Source organism: Candoia aspera, chromosome 7, assembly GCF_035149785.1.
Source record: "Candoia aspera isolate rCanAsp1 chromosome 7, rCanAsp1.hap2, whole genome shotgun sequence".
In the NCBI taxonomy this organism is placed as follows: Eukaryota; Metazoa; Chordata; class Lepidosauria; order Squamata; family Boidae; genus Candoia; species Candoia aspera.
In genome coordinates, this window is record NC_086159.1 from 1,561,921 (window position 1) to 1,582,547 (window position 20,627).

At 48.5% G+C, this 20,627-nt stretch overlaps 1 protein-coding gene across 1 annotated transcript; it reads right to left on the minus strand.

The window, feature by feature from the left end:
* Positions 1–7,846: 7,846 nt before the first annotated feature.
* On the minus strand, positions 7,847–8,776 carry LOC134501657 (olfactory receptor 5V1-like). Its single transcript, XM_063309569.1, has one exon. It carries the CDS (start codon positions 8,774–8,776, stop codon positions 7,847–7,849), a length of 930 nt encoding a protein of 309 aa, XP_063165639.1.
* Positions 8,777–20,627: the final 11,851 nt, after the last annotated feature.

Sequence of the window (20,627 nt, forward strand, 5' to 3'; positions counted from 1 at the left end):
CAGTGAGAGAGTGGATCTGTCTCGTGGGGGAAGCAGAGAACACACAACTTTTTAGATTTAGATTTAGATTTAGATTTAGATTTAGATTTAGATTTAGATTTAGATTTAGATTTAGATTTAGATTTAGATTTAGATTTAGATTTAGATTTAGATTTAGATTTAGATTTAGATTTAGATTTAGATTTAGATTTAGATTTAGATTTAGATTTAGATTTAGATTTAGATTTAGATTTAGATACCAAGTGAGAGACCAAGCAATGGGGTGAAACACTGGGGCCCAAAGTAGCCTGCAGTCAGCTGTGAAAAAGCAAGGTTGATCCTGGGATGAGGAAAAAGAGTGCTGGGTCAAAAAGGGATTATGTTTCAAGTGCAGGAAAGATGGGCCTCGAGCCTCAGATTGCCCTAAAGTGGGATCTGCAACCAATGCAAAGCCAGGAAGGAAAACTTCAAAGTCTCCACCAATAAAATGCAAGGGATCTGCAGCTATAGCGTCGGCTTGGAGGGAGGAAGTGTTTTTCCTCTCAGAGGACTCTGGCAAGGAGTCAGAAGATGAAACACCCCAGCTGGCCAGAAACGGCTCCCACCTGCCTTGGAGGGCACCAACAGACAGCCGGAGGATGATGGGCACAAAGATCCTTTGGTAAGTGATGAATGTCAGACATTGCTGGTTGGAGTTCAATTAAAAAATTTAAGGAGTAAACACAAAGCTGATCTGGGTGCCATGCTGAACTCTGGGTGCACCAGATGTTTAATTCACCCCTCTATAGTAACGGGGCTGTACTTAAAAATCAGAAAGCTGAAGTACCCTATAGTGTTTACACAATTGGATGGCTCCACAGCCCATGGGGGACCTGTGGAATATTATACAGAGACTGTAGCCATGCGCAGAGGGAGCCACAAAGAGACTTTGCAGTTCACAGTGGCATCTATAGCAAATTATTCATTGATTTTGGGACTGCCATGGCTTAAAAGCAGGAAACCCATGGTGGAGTGGGAGTCAGGAAGCTTGGAATTTAAAGATGGATTTTATCAAGGGCTTTCTTACAAAACAACAGAACCAGGACAGGGAATCAGTGGGCATAATGGTTAAAATGGTTAACTCGGGATGTACCAGTGAGTCTTGCCCCTTGATCCCATGGCAGTACAGAGAGTTTGCTGATGTTTTTGATGAGAAAGAGTCAGACCAATTGCAACTCCACAGAAAAACAGACTGTGCTATCGAGATCAACCCGAATGCCAAACTACCCAACCAAAAATGTTGTCAGAGGTTTGGTCTCAGAAGCCATAAAAACCCCTTCTGATCCCTCTCCTCTGTCATGGGTTGTAAAGGAGGGAGGGGGAAACTTGATTGCTGTGAGTGAGAACCAGAGACATCAAAGACATCACAGAGCCACCAAATTGACACCAGAATGTTGTGGCTACAGTGTTATCTGCAAATGGACAGGGAAGAAAGTTGCTGGGAATCATGTTGTAAAACTAGCAGCAATTGTAAATATTCAATTTCAAAAGAAGGTGGGAACTTGGGGCTGGTAAAAGAAGGGAACTGGGGGGATTTCAGTTACCTGAGTCTTTATATGTAGATGGCGATGTTACTGAATCTTTCAATAAATGAAATTCTTTACTGAGACCTCACCGGTTCCAGAGAGATTTCTTACTATTGGGATAGCTGAACCTACAATCCTCACAGTTGTCTGCTATGTCCCAAACTGAGAAGGAGGTGCTCAGAGAATCCATTGATAAAGACCTAGCTCAAGGGTTTATTGAACCAGCCAACTCACCTTTAGCAGCGTCTGTCCTATTTAGAGCAAAAAAGGATGGCACTTTGAGACTATGCACAGATTATAGAGGGTTAAATGCCATTCCTACCAACAATCAATACCCTCTGCCACTAATGAAGGCTATGTTGTCCCATCTGGCAAAAGGGCAATCTTTACAAAGTTGGACTTGAGAGAAGCATATTTCCACATATGCATTTGAGAAGGAGATGAATGGAAAACTGCCTTTACTTGCCCTCTGGGGTCTTACTAATACAAGGTTTTACCATTTGGGTTGGCTGGGGCTCCTGGAGTGTTCATGCAGTTTATAAATGAAGTGCTTCATGACTTTTTAAACAAAGGGGTCTTAGTATACTTAGATGACATCCTAATCTACTCAAAAAATGAGCAGGAACATGTGAACCTAGTAAAAAAAGTGTTATCTAAGCTATGTGAGGCACAACTGTATGCTAAGTTATCAAAGTGTGAGTTTCATAAAAAAGAACTGGACTATTTGGGATACAGGAGATCCACTAAGGACATAGAAATGGATCCTGCAAAAATTCAGGACATTGTGGTATGGGAAGCCCCTCACACACTGCAGCAACTTCAAAGTTTTTGGGGGTTCGTGAATTTCTATCGCCAATTTACACCCAATTTACACCCAATTTCATGCAAATTTCATTGCCATGGACTGATCTATTAAAAACCAAGAGCAAAGGGGAGACTTGTAAAGTTCCAAACCCTGGGACAAAACTGAATTGGAATAATGAATGCCAAGCCACTTTTGAGCGTTTGAAAGCTCTTTTCACAGCCGACCCATTCTAAAACTTCCCAATCCTGAACAGCCCTTCATGATCCAAACAGATGCATCAGATCAAGCAATTGGTTCTGTACTGCTCCAAAAAGACCCCCAGGGTGTTTTACATCCATGCGCCTACCTGTCACATAAATTCACAGACACACAGTGCAGGTGGCATGTGTGGGAGAAAGAGGCATTTGCAGTTAAGACCGCTCTGTTAGCTTGGTGACATCTGTTAGAAGGATCTAAGTATCCCTTTGAAGTATGGACTGACCATAAAAATTTACAAGATTTACATGGATACTGTATTCACTCCCAAACAGTGAGGGCTCCTCGTGTTCTCAAACAAGCAGCCTGGGCTAGCCGCAGTAACTTGGAGCCAGGCTGGTGCTCTGAGAATGAAAGTTCTGCCTGATTTACAGCAATGGGTGTCCTAACAGTCAGGAATCACTCTGAGATGAGGAATAGGTCTCTAGTGCTTTATTACTACTACATAAGACAGAAAATCTTAACAAACTGAAGAAGCGTGGGAAAAACCCAGACAGATAAACCCCAAAAGTTAAGGCGGGTCTGCTCTGTGTCTCTTCGAATGGCTGCTCAACTCCTCAGTACTACGCATGCGTTTTCCCCCCTGGATAGAGGCCCCCTCCTGCTCGCCATCCGTACTCATGACAACGGGTACAGGCAGCTCTCCAAGCAGATATTTGGCTACAAAGTAACAAAGCTGCCCTAACTGAACAAAATGGGTTCTGGTATTATGCCAGAAAGCTTTATATTCCTGAGTCCTTAAGAGCTAAGATATTCCAACGCTGTTATGATGACAAATCCACTGGTCATTTTGGCTTTGTCAAAACTTTGCAATTGATTCAGAGGCAGTTCTGGTAGCCAGCTTTACATAAAGATGTTAAAGAATATATTTCTTCCTGTCCCACTTGTGGTTGATCCAAAAGGAAAGGGGGGAAACCTCAAGGACTCCTACAACCTATAGCTGACCCTAAAAGACCTTGGAAACAAATTGCCATGGATTTCATTGTAGATTTACCAGAGAGCAGAAACAAAACTGTAATTTGGGTAGTTACTGATCTATTTTCCAAACAAGGCCACTTTATGCCGTGTTCCAAAATTCTTACAGCTCTGCAATTGGCCAAGCTGTTTCTGCACCATGTGCATCATCTACACAGGTGTCTTGAGTGTGTGATTTCAGATCACGGCATAAAATTTACTTCAAAGTTTTGGAAACCATTTTTAAAATTAATTGGTGTGGAGCAGGCATTGAGCTTATCCTTGCATCCCCAAATGGATGGATCAACTGAATGTGTGAATTCTACTCTAGAGCAATTCATCTGCTGTTACATAAATTACCAACAGGATGATTGGGCTGACCTCTTTCCTTTTGCTGAAGTGGCATACAACAGTACAGTTCACCAAAGCACAGGGCTCACACCGTTCCAAATAGTCAATGGCCAAGTTTTCCTTCCAATTCCTGAACTGCCTCTTCCCCCCGCCCCTGATGACTGTTCCACAGCAGACTGGTGTAAAATGGTTGCCTCGGTGTGGCCAATCATTCAACAAGCATTAAATGAGGCTAAACAAACTTATAAAAAAGTTGCAGACTGAAAACATTCTCCTGAATGGCACATGAAAGTGGGGGATAAAGTCTTTCTATCCACAACATTTCTACATTCTACACAACCTTCAAAAAAACTCAGCCCTAAGTTCATTGGACCCTTTCCCATTACCAAAATCATCAACCCAGTCACGGCACAATTGTAACTTCCTCACAACCTAAAAAGAATTCATCCTGTTTTCCATTGCAGCTTGCTGAAGCCTGCTCAAAATGTGCCCAGATGGCATCCTACAATACTGGCACCAATCTCCATCATGACTGATGGTGAGCGACACTTTGAAGTTAAAGAAATCTTAGATTCACAGAAACATCGAGGGTCTTTGCAGTATCTGATTCATTGGAAACATTTCCCCAATCATGAATGGTCAAGAAATTCCACACTAAATACCCTAACAAACCTAAACCTTAAACCTTAACTCGCTACTAATCCTAACCATTGTATTATACTGCTTTAATTGTTGGTACAGTTTTTTTTTTCAGATGGGCAGTATGTCATGCTCCCCAATCAAATGTTCCCAGAACATCTGATTGGACTCACATGCATGAATGAAGTCAACATGTGTCAGACCTTGTGAGTCAGTAGAGGGGAGGGTGAACAGTCAGGAGTGAGAAGACATCATGTTTGGACTATCTCACATCCAAGGTCAACTGGCTGAGCCATTGCAGACACCTGCAAGAGACTGGCAGGAACTGAGGGAAAGGGGGGGGGGATGAGGGAGGGGAATCTTGTACTCATTGGGCTGTTTAAGTTAGACAAAGTGCAGGAATATTCACTTGCAAGTTTTTTTCCATTCTGTACACTTCTTCCATTAAACAGATTTCTACTGTATTTACATATGAATTGGATTTAATGGTAATAGAGTGTTGCAGTCATCACACCACTGGTCGTGCAAGTCGACACATCAGACATGGCTGTTGGGGGAGTGTTATTACATCCGCGCTGCTGGATTTTATAGTTTATATTTATTTTATTTTTATAGAGTTATTTATATTGTAATGTATGTGTTTTAATTCTGACTGTAAACCGCCCAGAGTGCCCTTTTTGGGAGAGATGGGCAGTGATAGAAATTTGAAATGTAAATTAATTAATTAATTAATTAATTCACCACCACCCAAACCCTAACCCTAACCCTAACCCAAACCCAAACCCAATCACGTGTCCTCTCCCGGGCAGCCTTGACCAGCCAGGAGGGGCACGGATCTAACACAGAAGTGGCAGAACTAACAGCTACGAGAACCCTGTCCACTTCCTCAGGTTCAACGGGCTCAAACTCCTCCCAGATAACCATGCAAGACTCAGCCCCCTTAGCCCCCACTGGCTCTGCATCAAGGCTGGAGTTCAATCCAGAGCGATGTGAGCAACTTTACCTGCCAGATGCTCGGCATATTCCTCACAGCGACCCTGTAGGTAAAACCCGGTATTACTCCCTCCAAGGAGGGACCAGGTCAGGCAAAATAGAGCTGCTGGGCAACTATCTGCAGGCGCAATGAGGGTGGAGAAATAACCACGTTTCACCACCCTGACCGCCACGAGGTAGGCTCTAATGGTGGCTCTAGCTCGTGTTCAATTATCTTCGCTCCAGGCGTCTCTTAGCCCTCTTAAGCTTCCTCAGCTCTTCTGTATACCATGGAGAGCCACAAGAGCCACGGGCACATAGAAGCCGCTCAGGCGGGATCCGATCTAAAGCCATGGGTGCTCTCTTGTTCCATGCAGCCACCAAGGCTTTGGTCAGACCATGTAACAGACTTCCTGGAACAACCTCAAGCTCCTTCTGAAACCACCTGGGTCCATCAGTCACCTGGGGTGGGCCAATCTAAGAGGCCCAGACTCCCTGCAGAGGGGGGTGGTGCCAGAGAACTGGAGGCTCACCACGAACTGACCATGACAGGGGAGAAACCAATACCTCCCCCAGTTTCAGAACACTCTGCCACTGCTCCAACAGAAAAACCAGGTCAGGCGAATGACCACTATTTTGCATCTGACCCTGGGTGACTTGGGACAGGCCATGGCTGTTATGGTGGCTGTGAACTCCCGAGCTACCTCTGACCCTACCCCCAAGGAAGGCAGGTTGAAATCCTCCAAGACCATAAGCCTGGGGAACTCCACCACCAGTCCGGCTACGGAGTCAAGGAGCTCAGGCAAGGAGGTGGCTATGCAGCAGGGAAGCTGGTACAGGAGCAACCGTCCCAACTGACCGCTAGAGCCCAACTTAACAAACAGGGTCTCGCACCTGGCATCTGAGGAGCAGCACCCCTGGATGCCTCCCAAGTGTCTTGGATGACCACCGCCACCCCGCCGCCCCTACCCTGGGGTCTCGGCTGGTGCCAGCCATTGCAGCTGCTCCACACCCAGCAATCCCATTTTCCAACTGCCAGTCCCAGGGAAGCAGGACTCCAGCCAGCAGTCCAGCCAGCAGCTGCCCAACCGAGGAGGTGAGCCTCTGGTTCCACGTGTAATTCTGTCCCAACCCATGGCCCAGCTTGATAAGGGAGACGAATTTCATGGGCGTGATAAAAAGCAGCATCCACTGGGTCCTGTTGCTTCAGAGGTCATAACCAGTGCCTTGAATTGCACCTGGAAGCACACTGGTATGCCAGGCAGCTCACGGAGCAGGGATGTCACACGGGCATACCAAGGCATGCCCCTCACTGCCTGCATCACTGCATTTTGGACCAGTTGAAGCTTCTGAGTGGTCTGGAATAGCAGCCCGATAGGGAGTGTTGCAGTAGTCGAACCCTGATGTGACTTGGGTAGGAGGGACTGTCTGAAGGCCCACCTGATCCGGGAATGGCTGCAACTGGAGCACTAGATAAAGTTGTCAAAGGCCTCACTGAGCCCAGGATTGCTCACCACCCTTGAATAGGGGAATTGTGACCCCACCCAAGGTGAAAGATGGAATATTCACAGACCTGGATGGCCCCGACAGCCACAGCCACTTGGTCTTGCTTGGATTAAGCCAGAGAAGCTTCCTCCTCATACAAACTGGCACAGCCTCCGGGCCCTGGGATGGACCCCTGACAGCCTCACTCGGCCAGCCTGGGGTCAGAAGGTACAACTGGGGGTCATCAGCACACTTACGATATTGAATTGCAAAATGGCAGATGACTTCACCCAGCAGTTCCATGGGGATGTTGAATGAAAGGGGGGCAGAGTCAAGCCCGGTGGTCCCACAAAAGAGAGACTTAGGATCAAATGGGTTCTTATGGTCAGTTGAAAATTATATTGTCCACATCTGTGTTCTTTGCTTTCTCATGGTCTCTCTAGCATTTGCCTATCAAACAGGAAGGAACATTAATTTATTCTGTTGTTCCCACCTGACAATTCTATATCATCAAAAGTGGCAGATATTCTGTGTGAGTGACAGAAGGGAAGAAAGAAGGAAAGCAAAAACAAACCAAAAAAAAAAGGTGTGACTGGAAGAAAAGGAATTGGAGAGAGGAAGAAGTGCCAAGAACATGTGTGTGAAACCCTTTTGACTCTTTCTGGAAAGATGCTCTTACTCTTCGCCCAGTTCATGCAGGAGATTAAACATTTCAACTTGGTTTCGGCCTCTTCATCTCTTCACGGCAGAAGGGAGCTTCCCAACAGGGAAGGATATATTTTTCTACAGGTTTTTCCCAGATGTGACAAGCAATCTTTTACCGGCAATAAAAAAACGAAAACTAAGCTATTCCCCCGAGAACCTTCCGCAGAGCCCCCTTCACCTCCTTGTTGCGGAGGCTGTAGATCAAGGGGTTCAGTGTGGGGGTGACGATGCAAAACATTGTGGAGATCAGGGCGTCCATCTCCAGGGAGTAGCCAGCACTGGGCTGGTTGTAGTTCACAAAGGCGTTTCCAACGAAGAGAGTTACCACAGCAATGTGTGAAGCGCAGGTGGAGAAGGCTTTGCGCCTGCCGATCTTGGAGCGAATCCGCAGAATGGAGGCCAAAATGTAGAAATAGGACAGGATGATGAAGAGAAGAGGGACGAGGCCCACAAAGGTCCCAGTGATATGAGTGGCCAACTCGTTGACTGAGGTATCGCTGCAGGCAATTTTCAGCAATGGGGGGACATCACAAAAGATGTGAGGAAGCTGGTGGTTTCCACAAAACTCCAACCTGGAGGCCAGAGCTGTATAGATCGCTGAGTCCAGGAAGCCCCAGAGCCAAATGGCCACAGACAGCTGGAGGCACAGCTTGCTCCTCATCAGGTGGGCATAGTGCAAAGGCTGGCAGATGGCAGCATAGCGGTCATAGGCCATGACGGCCAGCAGTGCTGGCTCACATCCCGCAAAGCCAATCAGGAAGAATGCTTGTGCCAGGCATTGGTTGTAGGAGATGGTGTGCCACTGGCATAGAAAGTTCACCAGGATTTTTGGTACCACCACAGAAGAAAGGCAAATATCCAAGCAGGAGAGCTGGCTGAGGAAGAAGTACATGGGGTTGTGAAGACTGGAATCCAGGAGAACCAGGGTTATGATCATGACGTTGCCCATCAGGTTGGCCAAATATGCAGCAAGGAACAACAAGAAAAGGTGGACTTGGTGGCTCAGGAGGCTGGAGAAACCCAGGAGGATGAATTCTGTCCCCTGCGTTTGGTTCTGTGCATCCATGAGGAAGAAAAGGAACAGCTGGGAAAATAGAAATGGGCATGTGAAGAAAGCAATGAGGGACCAGGGAAATTGCATGGAAGAAGCGCAACGAAAAGTAATTATCTGCGGTCTCAGACTGTGAAGAATGACATTTTAGGGATCTTTTATACCTGAAGATAACCTGAATTAAGGGTCAGATATATGTACTGTATGTATGCATGTATGTATGTATGTGATCTTTTGGGGCCTTCCTTCCTTCCTTCCTTCCTTCCTTCCTTCCTTCCTTACTTACTTACTTACTTACTTACTTACTTACTTACTTCTCTCCATCTCCTTGTGCCATTTTGAATCAGTATTAGCCTCAGGGTGAGATGAGTTAGATTGGTGGTGCTTAATTCACCCCGAACATTCCTGGGCTTTTGACATGCTGAGAACCTCTGAGGAGCATCCCTTCCAAGCTGGACATGCAAACTGTTTCCAGAGCCAAGACCAATATTCGACGGGCCAAGTCCTTCTATAGCAGTCCTTCAACTCTGCTTTCTCCACCTCTGGCATCCTGAAGGGCTGTACCATGACTCCCTCACCTGGATCACCCTTTTGGGAAGTCATCAGCCTGCAGAAGGACACACTATTGGTACATCCGTGACATTCCAGTGGGTTTCTACTCTTGCTTTCCTAGATGACCTTCTAAAGAGCACCAACGGTCAGTGAGAAATGCTACGGAGAAGGCTGCAAAGACGCTCCACGTTCAGGATGTGTGCATTGTTTTCTATGCGGTATAATTTCTATAATTCTTATAAGACCTGAGGTTGAAGGCATAGGCAGCTGAGGCCAAGGGGTTGGGCTTTTGTCCCCTTTCCTCCACTTCAGAATTCCCTCTCCCTCCCCATTTCAGAAAGGATCCTCAATCCTCTCAGTAAACCCAGGGCGTGATCCTGCCCAAGTTCTGCTGCGGACACTCCATAGATCTCCCAGGGAGATCCAAGGAACACTAGACCTGCTCTCGCCTTCAACACACAACAGGTCTGCCCTGTTTTGTTCCTGACAGCCTTCAATGTATTTACAGAATGCTGTCCCCCCTCCCCTCAGTTAAGGGACAACCTCATTTAGAATCAGGTCATCCTGTTGGTGCTAGAATTCTGCTGAGGACGTCAGAACCCTTCTGCTCTCTCCAGGGTCATACTGCATTTCTTTTGTCTGGAGCAGCAGGGTTTGGCTGAACCCCCCAAGGGGTCCCAGGCCCGGAGAACAAGACTGTAGCAGAACATTTCTTACGTTAAAGGGGAGCTTCAGTGAGTCTCAGTTACCTCTTCCGGCAGATAATCTTCTAAACGGCACCAAGACTCAACGGACAATATAGTACTGAGAATCTGCTCCAAGTTCATAATGTCTATGTGTATTTCCTGGGCTGGATAAATCCCTAGCATTATTCACAGAAAGGTAGAACCAGGGTTATGATCATGAAGTTGCCTGTCAGAGTGGCCAAATAGGCAGCAAGGAGCACCAAGAAAAGGTGGCGCTGGTGGCTCGGGAGGCTGGAGAAACCCAGGAGGATGAATTCTGTCCCCTGTGTTTGGTTCTGTGCATCCCTGAGCAAGAAAAGGGACAGCTGGGAAGAGAGGAAAATGCATAGGAAGAAAGGAAAGAGGGGTAGTGGATCTTGGAAAATGCGTGGAAGAAGCAAAATGCCAACCTCATTATTTTGGGGCTCAGACTGTGGAACTGTGGAAGGTGAAATTTTCGGGATCTCTTCCACCCAAAGAAGTCCCCCTGATTCCGTGTCTTATTCCGAATAAGGATTAGCCCCAGGTGAGACAAGTGAGATTGGGGGTGAAGAGCTGGGGGAGCAGAGTTAATTCTCCCCCGGCATTCCTGGGGCATTCGGCATGCTGAGAACCTCTGAGGAGCATCCCTTCCAGGTTTAGCATCAGAACCATGTTGGATATGCAGGACTTCCCTGGAAGAAGCCACCATGTTGGCACCAGAAAGCCTGCTGAGGAAGGAGCAGTCTTCCAGCTCTGCCTCCTCTGCCCACTGGCGTCCTGAGGGGCTGCACTGTGACCCCCTCATCTCACCGACACCTTCTGCAGAGAGCCTTTCCCTTTGCAGACTGACGCACTGAACCTGGTTCTGGGGCTGAAGCTGGGCACAGGCTTGCCCCAGGCAGGTATGAGACTGAAGGGCTCCCCCCACCTCGTGCTTGGGACCCACGGCCTCTCGCAGGTGACGTGGAAGTGGGATGGAGCCCACTGCAAATGCAGCTGGAAACATTCTCATTTTGGTCCACGTGCTTCTCATCATAGCCGCCCGCTCTTCAGTATCCGAACCCCATCGAGGCGTCTCCCTTACCTGCCTCGGTAATCCTTTTCCAAACGTATTTGAACATCCTTCCGTGTTTTCCAGCCTCTCCCCTGGACTCTGAGTGGCACAGAGAATTGAAAAGGTGAAATCTCTTGCTCCGCTGGCATCGTTCTCTTACCGCGTCTTCCGCCTTTGTGTTCCTGGTGCAGCATTAAGGCCTTCCTAGTTGCCACACTCCCTCGCAGATGCAGGGCCAGGTCCTTTGGGCTCTCTAGGTCTGGCTGGACTGAAGTTTTCGTTGTTCATCGCTATTGCCGTTGCTGCAGGGGGCTTCTGGGGGTTGTAGTTCAGCCCCGTGTCGAGAGTCACAAGGCCACCATCTCTGCACCCCAGAAAAACAGGAGCCAGACTGAAGAATGGAAGACTTTTCTGGGATCGTACCGCTCTCTTCTCCCGCCTGTCTCGTGCAGTGACTGCCCCTGCAAGGTCAGCTTCAGCAGGGGTTGAAAGATCCAGCCCCCGTATTTGCAGGACACGCAAGCCTGAATTAGTTTTATCTTGGCCTGCGTGTCGGGCAAACCCGGCCTGGTTGGTCAGCGTAGGGCTCAGTGGACTGCGTGAACTTGGAAAGCAGGTTCCTTCTCTTACCAGGTAAACTGTGTTGTGTGAACACAGCCATGAAATCTTTGGCAGCATCACAATTGTGTGGCCAGTCTTGGTTTGGGAATGTGGCTGAAGGGGCTGTGGAGCTGGACGTTGATGAGGTCTCTCACCACCTGTGTGCCCCCCTCTCTTAGGTTGACCATCCTGGTTCTCGCCCGGCTCATGCAGCTGTTCCGGGGGGAACAAGAGAACGGATGCCTCAAACCCTTTGTATAGCTGGATCCAGTGCAGAGGCCTTAGGACAGTGTTTCTCAGCCTTGGCCCCCGGAAGATGTGTGGCTGCTGGCTGGGGAATTCTGGGCATTGAAGTCCACACATCTTCCGGGTGCCAAGGTTGAGAGATTCTGCCCTAGAATCTGGGTTGTCCCAAAAAGGAGGCCAGAAAGTCCCCTCCTTGTGATCCTCCAAGCAACATCCTGTCCTTTGGAGAGCTTGGAGTTTGGCCCCTTATTTTATATCTCCCTTTTTTTTGTACGTGTTGAACCCTAGAAAGTTGCTTTTTTCCAAAAAGTGAACAAACCTCAGGGAAGAATTCACCTGTTCTGGCCTTGACATTCCCCCTCCCCCCGCCAGTAAAGATGTATGACCAGGAGGAGCCCTTTACAGCTGAAAAGGCGGTAAAGAGTTTGCACCCTGAAAATCAACACATTAATTGCAAGGTTTATGAGTCTGCCTCATGCCAGCCTTATGGACTCTGCTGCCTTTTAGAGCCGGAGGTCCAATATGGCGCTTGTTTAATCAGTGGAAGGGCAATATCCGCTCTGCTCTGGCCTTCAAGCGGTGGGGCCAAGGCTGGCCCTAGCCTCCCTGTGTCTCCAGACACGAGGGGTTACCCTCCAAAGACGGTGAAGTAGACTCACCTAGAAGTTATATCACAGACGAATCAACAAGGAGTTTTGCTGTGTTAATTGCATTAATCCCCACCTTGGGTAGGATTTGTCCAAACTTACTTATCCCATTGTTAAATAAGATAAAAGGTGCCATGGAATCTTGAGGGTGACAAAGCATTAGCAAACTGTCAACGGAATTGTAAGATGCAACAGGGGCATCTGCCGGGGGAATTAAGAAATGCCCAGATGGCCATCAGGACCGCCCAGTCAATTCCCCACCTGTTGTTTTTTTTTTAATCATGCAGGGGATGGGGCTTCAGTTTTGTGTTTGAAGCCTCCATCTTGATTTTTTGAAACACCCCCACCCCCCCCAAAGTGCAGAGAAGGGTTCCTTTTGTGAATAGAAGCCCTTCCCAAGTTGGAGGAAGGAAAAGATGCCATTCCTGGGTAAGATGAACCAAAGTAATGTGAATTTTACAGAAGGTCACTAACTGACATACCAATGAACTATTTTTTTCTGGATAAGGCTGGAAAGCATTATTGAAGGTAAATAGCAGAGGTAAGAAATTATCTAACTATTGTTTATCATGTTTAATTATAAGATTACACCTTCTAATTATACAATAGAAGTTGTAATCTTATAATTAAGATTCTATAGTTAATTTGTAGTTGAGGTGGTTGGTACCAGTTTATGAAGGGGATCAATGCAAAATGGAGAAAGATGCGGGAAGCCAAGTGAATGAGCTTTGGGGCAAGGAATATTCAACCCACGTTGGGATAGACCAATCCTAGCTTTCTGTCAAGACTAAACGGGACTGAAACTACCGCTTGGTTCACAAGACAATACCATAATAATCCATAAGCTCTTGGGGTTGAGCATTATGGCTAACCAGACCCCTATAGTTTCTTCAACAAAGCATAATGAAAAGTTCTAGCATAGCAAGATGGGTGAACCCGGCCAGGGAAACGGATCATTGACCAGGATCTAGTGTTGGGAGAGGAATGTCCCATGTTGGAGATGATACAGGAAGATACAGAAATAAAACTGCAAAATCACACGCAGCTTTACATCTTGAGCCTGGGTCGGACAAGAGATGCAGCAGAAATCCTGACCTAGTGCCTGGAGGCCATGAGGGGCTGGCTGGGGTGAGACGGACTATGAATAAACCCCAACAAAATGGTTCAGGAGCCTTCTGGTGCCATGGATGTTACAACCGTAACCCTTGAGCACTTCTCCGAAGTAGGTGATGAACAATTTGGGGGCTCCTCTGGACTCGTGGCTTCTGCTGAACCATGTGGACTCTGTGGCTGGAACGGCCTGTGGCCAGCTTGGCAGGTTTACCTCTTGTGCCTTTTCCCGAACCGGGAGGCACTGAAGACAGTAACTCGGGCTTTGTCAGCTCAGACTACTGCAGTTCGCTTTGCAAGGAGGTACCCTTGAAGACTACCCAGAAGCTACAACTGGCACATAACACAGGGGTCTACTTGCTGACCAACACTAGCTGGCTTGGGAGAATAACATGTTCTGCAGGAGCTGTTGTACAATTGAAAGTGCTGGCAATCCAGCCGTGTACAGCTTGGCCCTTCTTATGCTTGAGACCATTTTCATGTAGAATCTGCTGACCTACGTGATCAGATAGGAAGAAAATACTCCAGGGACCAACCCTGCAAGAAATCCAGGCTGGTGGGGGATTGGGCTAGGACCTTGGGATTGACTTTCTCAGAAGTAGCTCCCCCTGGAACAACTTGTTCCTGCCTCGATGATGTTTTAGAGCAGCGTTTCTCAACCTCAGCAGCTTTAAGACGGGTGGACTTCAACTCCCAGAATTCCCCAGCCAGCATTCTGGGACTTGAAGTCCACCCGTTTTAAAGTTGGTGAGGTTGGGAAACACTTTTAGAAGAAGGGGCAAATTATCCTTTTTAAGACAGCTTCTCAATTCATGTGATGGTGGCTACAGGTTTTTATAGTTTTTTAATTGCTTGGCTTATTAATTTTTTAGATGCATTTTGCAATGTTATTAATGTTTTGTCTCATCTGTTGTAAGCCACCTAGAGGAACTGATGTCATCTTGGTTTTGGTAAATAAATGAAAATACTGCCAGGGGGCTTTTTTACAAATCAGCAGTGTGCCTTCCTTGGGCCATTGGTTGCCCAACAAGCTAGAAAAAAATTCAATCCAGATACTGTAGCTCCGTCGTGAGGACCCAATCGAAGTTTGGGGCTTTTTTGCCTATAAAAAAACAGGCAAAAAGGGGGGGGGGATATGGAAAGGAGGTCATTTTATGGCCCGTTCATGAATGAATGAATGCTTTTTGCAGCACTTAAAATAACCTACATGATCAAAACTTGCACACAGGAAAGCAAGTTTGAACTGCATTGTGAAAAATTCCTGCAACTTGGCAATTTCAGGTTTACCTTAGAAAACGGCTCCCCAAATTTTCCACTAAAGTTACACACACCTTGCGGTCAGGATGGGGAAGTTGGTGAGGACAATACACAGGTTTGTTGCTTTTTGTTTTTTTAAGGTAACTTCATACCCAAAGAAGGGAATGATGAACTTGATGGCATCTCCCAGAGGTGCTTAAGAGCGGAACAAAAGAAGCCCAGGAGGGTGGGGGCTGCGGCTTTGGCAAGAAACAGCTAACGACTCCCTTTGTGCCTTGTTTAATTGTTCCAGAAAAACAGCCTGGCTGACAACCCCCCCTCTCCCCAGTGCTAATTCCAGTCCATTGTCAGCCACCCTAGGGGGCTCTTTCCCTAGAGGAAGGTTCAAAGGGAAGTCTGGGTGGAGGTGTGGAGTTGGAAAACTTCCTGACCAACTTTGGCAATTAAGTGTTCTTTCAGCTAACCAGCTAATTGATAACAAGAGTTCCCTGAAGGTGATGCAAACTCAGTTCCGCTGCGAGAACTAAAATCTTGTTTAGCAGCGTAAGAACTTAAGTGGAACTCAATAGTGCAAAAGTTGGGACAGGTGAAACACAGGAGCTGGTTACACCCTGGGACCCGGCGCCCCCCAAGGTGTCATTACGCCCACCAGATATTTGAAGGAATTGGCTTTGCCTTCCATGCATTTACCTATGGAGGTAATATCTCCAGCCTCAGGGGGGAGAGTTACTTATTTAAAAGACATGGCCACCCATCGTGAAACACAACTCTAAGCAACTCACCACAACAATGAAAACTGAAGTAAAGGCAAAAACCTGGCTCCGTAGCCAACAATCTTCAGTCCATGAAACCATACAACCCTCGGGCTTGGGCCTCACTCTGTCCCCATGCTGGGGGAACAGCCAGCCCCTTGTGGCTTTCCAGAAGGCTAAAAGGGTGGGGGCCTGCCAGGCTCCGGGGGAAGGGTGTCCCATGGGGCAGGGGTTGCTATGGGGAAGGAGTGCTTCCTGGGCCTTGCTAGATGGCAACATGTAAGAGAAGGGACTTGGGTTGTGCCCGCCTATCTGACCTGGCTGAGTGGGCAAACACCCTTAGGGAGAGGCGGTCCTGCAAATAACCTGGCCCTGTGCCATGTAGGGCTTTAAAAGGGATAACCAGCACCTTGAATGGCACCTGGAAAGAAACTGGGAGCCAGTGTAGCTCATGCAACCGTGGTGTCAATGGGCAAAACGAGGGGCACCCGACACTGCGTGTGCCGCCACATTCTGGACCAGTTGTAAGTTCTGGGTGGTCTTCAAGGACAGCCCCATTGCAGTACTCCAACCAAGAAGTGACCAAGGCCTGAGTGACCGTGAGCAAGGCCTCCTGGTCCAGGAATGGGCACAATCAATGCACAAGAGGGTTCTGTGCCAAGGCCCCCCTAGACATGGCCATCCTCTGCTCCTTGAGCGGGAGCCGAGAGTCAAGGGGCACCCCCACATTGTGCACCAGGGAAGTACTACCCCATCGAGAATTAGAGAGAACTCTTCACCGGACTCAGGAGAGCCCCAAAACCAAAGCCACTGCATCTTGCAGGGAGGCATTCACCACTGCATGAGCCCAAGCATGTACCGCCTCCTGGGAGGCCTTGATCAGCCAAGAGAGGCATGAGTCTAGGACACAGGTGGCCAAATCACAGCCGTGAGGACCCGGTCCACTTCCTGAAGACTGACCAGCTCAGACCTCTCCCAGATTGCCAAGCTCAGATGTGTCTTGATCGCTTCCAAAGGACCTGCCCAGCCACCATCCAACTCCAAGCACAGTCGAGAGACTTTGACAAATGCTGAGAATCTTCCTCATAGTGTCCCTGGAAGGGCTACCTGGTTCCTTCTTACCCAAGAGGGACCTGGTCACCAGAAACAGGCTACAGAGGCAATGAGAGCAAGTTCACTTTGCCACCCTTACCACCACGAGGCAAGTTCTGATGAAGGCCTTCACCTGCGCTCAGTCAGCTTTGCGCTCCATCTTTCGCCAGCACTACTATGGGTGTCCATTGCATCATTCATCTCCCGGAGCTCTTCAATAAACCACATCGCTCCACAAGATCTGCAGCCACAGAGAGTCTGCACAGGTGGGATCTGGCCTGGGGCCCTGCCACGTGCTCATTCCAAGCTGTGACAAGGACCTCTGCCGAACCGGAGCTGTGGGGAAACCCAGGCTCCCTCTGAAACTGCATTGGGCCCATCAGTCGCCTGGGGCAGGCGTGTATCATCTGCCAGTGTAGGGTGGCCTCCACAATTTTTTTTCTATAGCTGCCTCACTAATGAGTAAAAAAAATCATCTACTCGTCTGGAGACCCCCAGGTTGGGTACGGCTGTCTTAGACCTTCTGTATCTCAGTTCAGAATATTGCCTTATAAAAGATATAAGACCTCTTGGTGAGGCTGGTAATTCAAATCAGAGCCCTGCCTTTGGCATCCAATGGACCTGCTAGACTTCCCAATGGACATGGAGAGTTTAGTTAGTAGTCTTCTTAAAAGTAGAAGATCAGACGTGTTCTGGAGCTCGATCAAGTGTGAGGCCCATCTTCTGTGTCACCCACTGGTCAACGGGGAGCCTGAGGAGTCTCCCAAGTCTGGACTGGCCTTTCCATGCAGCTGAAATTTCAGGCCCTTGCTTTGGATTCAGGAAGTGGGAAACGACCATTTGTCTTTGTAGCCGTTCACAGCCCCCTTGACCCTGGCAGCAAAGCCCACCACTTGCACTGTGCACAAAGATGTCCTTCATCTCTCTACGAGTCAAGCCACCTTATATTTGACCTGCTGAAGTCCAAGGCATGGCAGGGCAGGTGGTGGCGGGTGGCAGGGGAGGATTAAGTTGACCGTGGGTATAAACTGGAACTTTTCCCCAGCCAAGCTCAGGCCCAGGGCTAGAACTAAACCTTTCTTGGCAGATAACTGAGGAGCCTAAGAAGATCCTTGTCATGACCTCGTTGCAAGGCACAAAGAGCCTCACAACGTGGATCATGATCATTAAGGAAAAGGAGGAAGAAGATAATCAAACCAGGGATTAACACAAGCACCCAAAGACACCCACAGCCATGATCCCATAAACAACTGAAAGGAGAGACGTCAGAGGAGTGAAGATAAGGAGCACATGGTGCCCCGGAGGACACAACCGTTGCAGGGAGACAAAGAGGACACCGGGGAAAACGCCCAAGCAGCCATCAAGGGTCCCATCAAGAGGGATCGGGGCATTGAGGGGTGGGGAAGCCCGGGGCAATACAGGAGGGTATAAAAGGGGCACCCCCACACTACCTACCCCGTTCCCGTTTTTCGTTCTGTCAGCTATCATTCCAATAAACCAGAAATCCTTAATATCCATTAAGTGAGTCTGTGTCTTATTGCGAAGCGAGGCTGGCCCTGACAATCCTGAAGTTAGGTCAGACAAAACGCTTCTGTAGCCCACTGTCCTGGTCACCGTTGCGATGTTCGCTCCATCGTAACGGTCCGCATGCCAGAGTGTTGATGCGTGTTCCTGGCCGGGAGGTGCTGCTGATAAACCTTGTACGGGGAGATGTGTGGGGCTGTGCCAGGAAGGAATGTGTTTGGGCTGTCTCTTAAACGTCAAGGCCTTTTTGCCCGTCGATCAGCAGAGCTCGTTAGGAGCACCTGGGAATGTGGGATTGCTCTGTATGCGGGGGGGGGGGTCGTTGCTGGAAACGGAGCTATTTAGTTTGAGTTTAGGCGCGCTTTTCTCATTCTCAGCTTTCTCTCTGTTTGCACCTTATTCTAAATAAACCAGACCTTAAACTTAGACTTGGAGTCTGCGCATTTTATTTGAGTAGGGCGATCGTTACACCCACTTCTTCTGCCAGTGGACAACCAGATGCCTCAATGGGACAAAGCTGAATGTTAATGCACACAAACATGTACACACACACAGAGGGAGAGAGACTCACACGCAAATGCCATAAAAAGCAGACACTGGTTACTGCCCTAGAAATTGTCGATGCTGAGATGATATATGAGATGGTTTTATTGCTATATTACATCCTGTTCTTGGCAGTCTGGTGCAAGAACAGGTTATCAGCAATATTTGTAATGTCCCTGATAGCATTTGGGGAGTCATATCTGGGCATCTCAGAAAGGAGGAAGTTCTAGGATAAACACAGCCCAGAAAACAGTCCAAGGCTTTGCAATTTTCTGAAGAACAGCTGGATGATGGGTTTCTCTGTCCTGCACAGGTCTTTCCAGGATGTTAGCTTCCTGGTTTTGATTGTCTTACCTTGCTGTGCCAAGTGTGGGCAGGTAAGCCCTGGTATATAAGCTTGAGAATAGACCGTTGGTGGCTTAGAGGATCCCTCCCCCGGACCGGAGACCACGCCGAAGGTGAGAGCAGCAGCTTCAGGGGTGCTTCTTTTCCCACTGCTGTGTGCAACCTTCCTCTGATCAAAAAGGGTTTCGTCGAATGTCCCGATGCAGCACCCCTCACCCACCCCCACCCCATCCCCCCTTTTTCATTCTTGTAGGTTGAAACTCTTCAAGCCCATTCGCAGGGATCCCCTGACGAAAAAGGTATACAGTAAGATGCATTTTCGTTTCCTGAGAATGCATCATTGCATCCGTGTTGACAAAGTACCCGAAGGGCCCGTTTCTCCCGTAAGAGATGGATGGTTTGCATTGCATTTATTTAGGCCTTTTTCGGCAGCCGAGGTGATTCAGGGGGTTAAGAAGGGGAGGGTTGCGTTTCCTGGCCACGGAAGAGGTGCCAGAGACTGGAGCCTTGGGGCGTTAGTCTGTTCCCTTTAGGCTTTGAGTTCAGCGCAGTTACGGATTAGCTCTGCTTTCTCCAAATCCTCCCGTGAGGTGGCCTGCTCTGGCTCCGCACCACCCACACATGTTGGGCCACGCCAGCTGTGACCCAAATCGTAACGGCCACGGTGGGAGGGAGAAATTACGGGTCAGCCCATCTGAAGAGCTCCACCTGGGGAGGTGGACCGGGCCACTTCCTTCCCTCTCCTCTCAGATCTGCCGCCCCGGAGCCAGGGGCTTCGGGGGCTTCTCAAAATGTCAGTTTGGAGAGTTACAGGCTGTGAGTCCAGGCAGACCGGGGTCTCTCCCAGTTGCCCTGGGGAGGGGAGGGGAGGGGAGGGGGCCGGGATTCAGAGAAGAACAGGAAGGGTGCGCGGTCGAGATGTGGGCTCTGCTGCTCTTCTGGGGAGGGACGCCTGAAAGGTGGCCTGGCTTTGTCGTTTAGGATCCTTCTCAACTCCTGCTTGTCCCCTCAGGCCTGGAGATGCTTCTCATCGTTTGCTTCGTCTTTGGTCTCTTCGGCAGCCTTGCCTGGGCAGGAAGTAAGTTGTTGCCAGCACTCCAAATAGGATACATCTCCTTGCCAAGGGCGTTTTGTGAAATGTGGGTGCCTCTGTTGGCCTGGGGGTGTTTGGGGGCTATCACTTAGCAAGGGAAAACCTCTGTGCTCCTGAGAGGGGCATCTGAATGGAGGCTCGAAAAAGGGACTGAAACTGCGGTCTTTTTTCACACGCATTGCATGTGAGACACATGTCGAAGAGCGGGAGGGGCTTCGATTATGCAGTCACAGCTGCTGCCATGATACGATGCCCCACCCCATGCCCCCTGCTGCAACACCCCTCCTCTTGCGTTCAGAGACCCAGAAACTTTTTAAAAATAAACCAGTCCAAAAGACAGGACA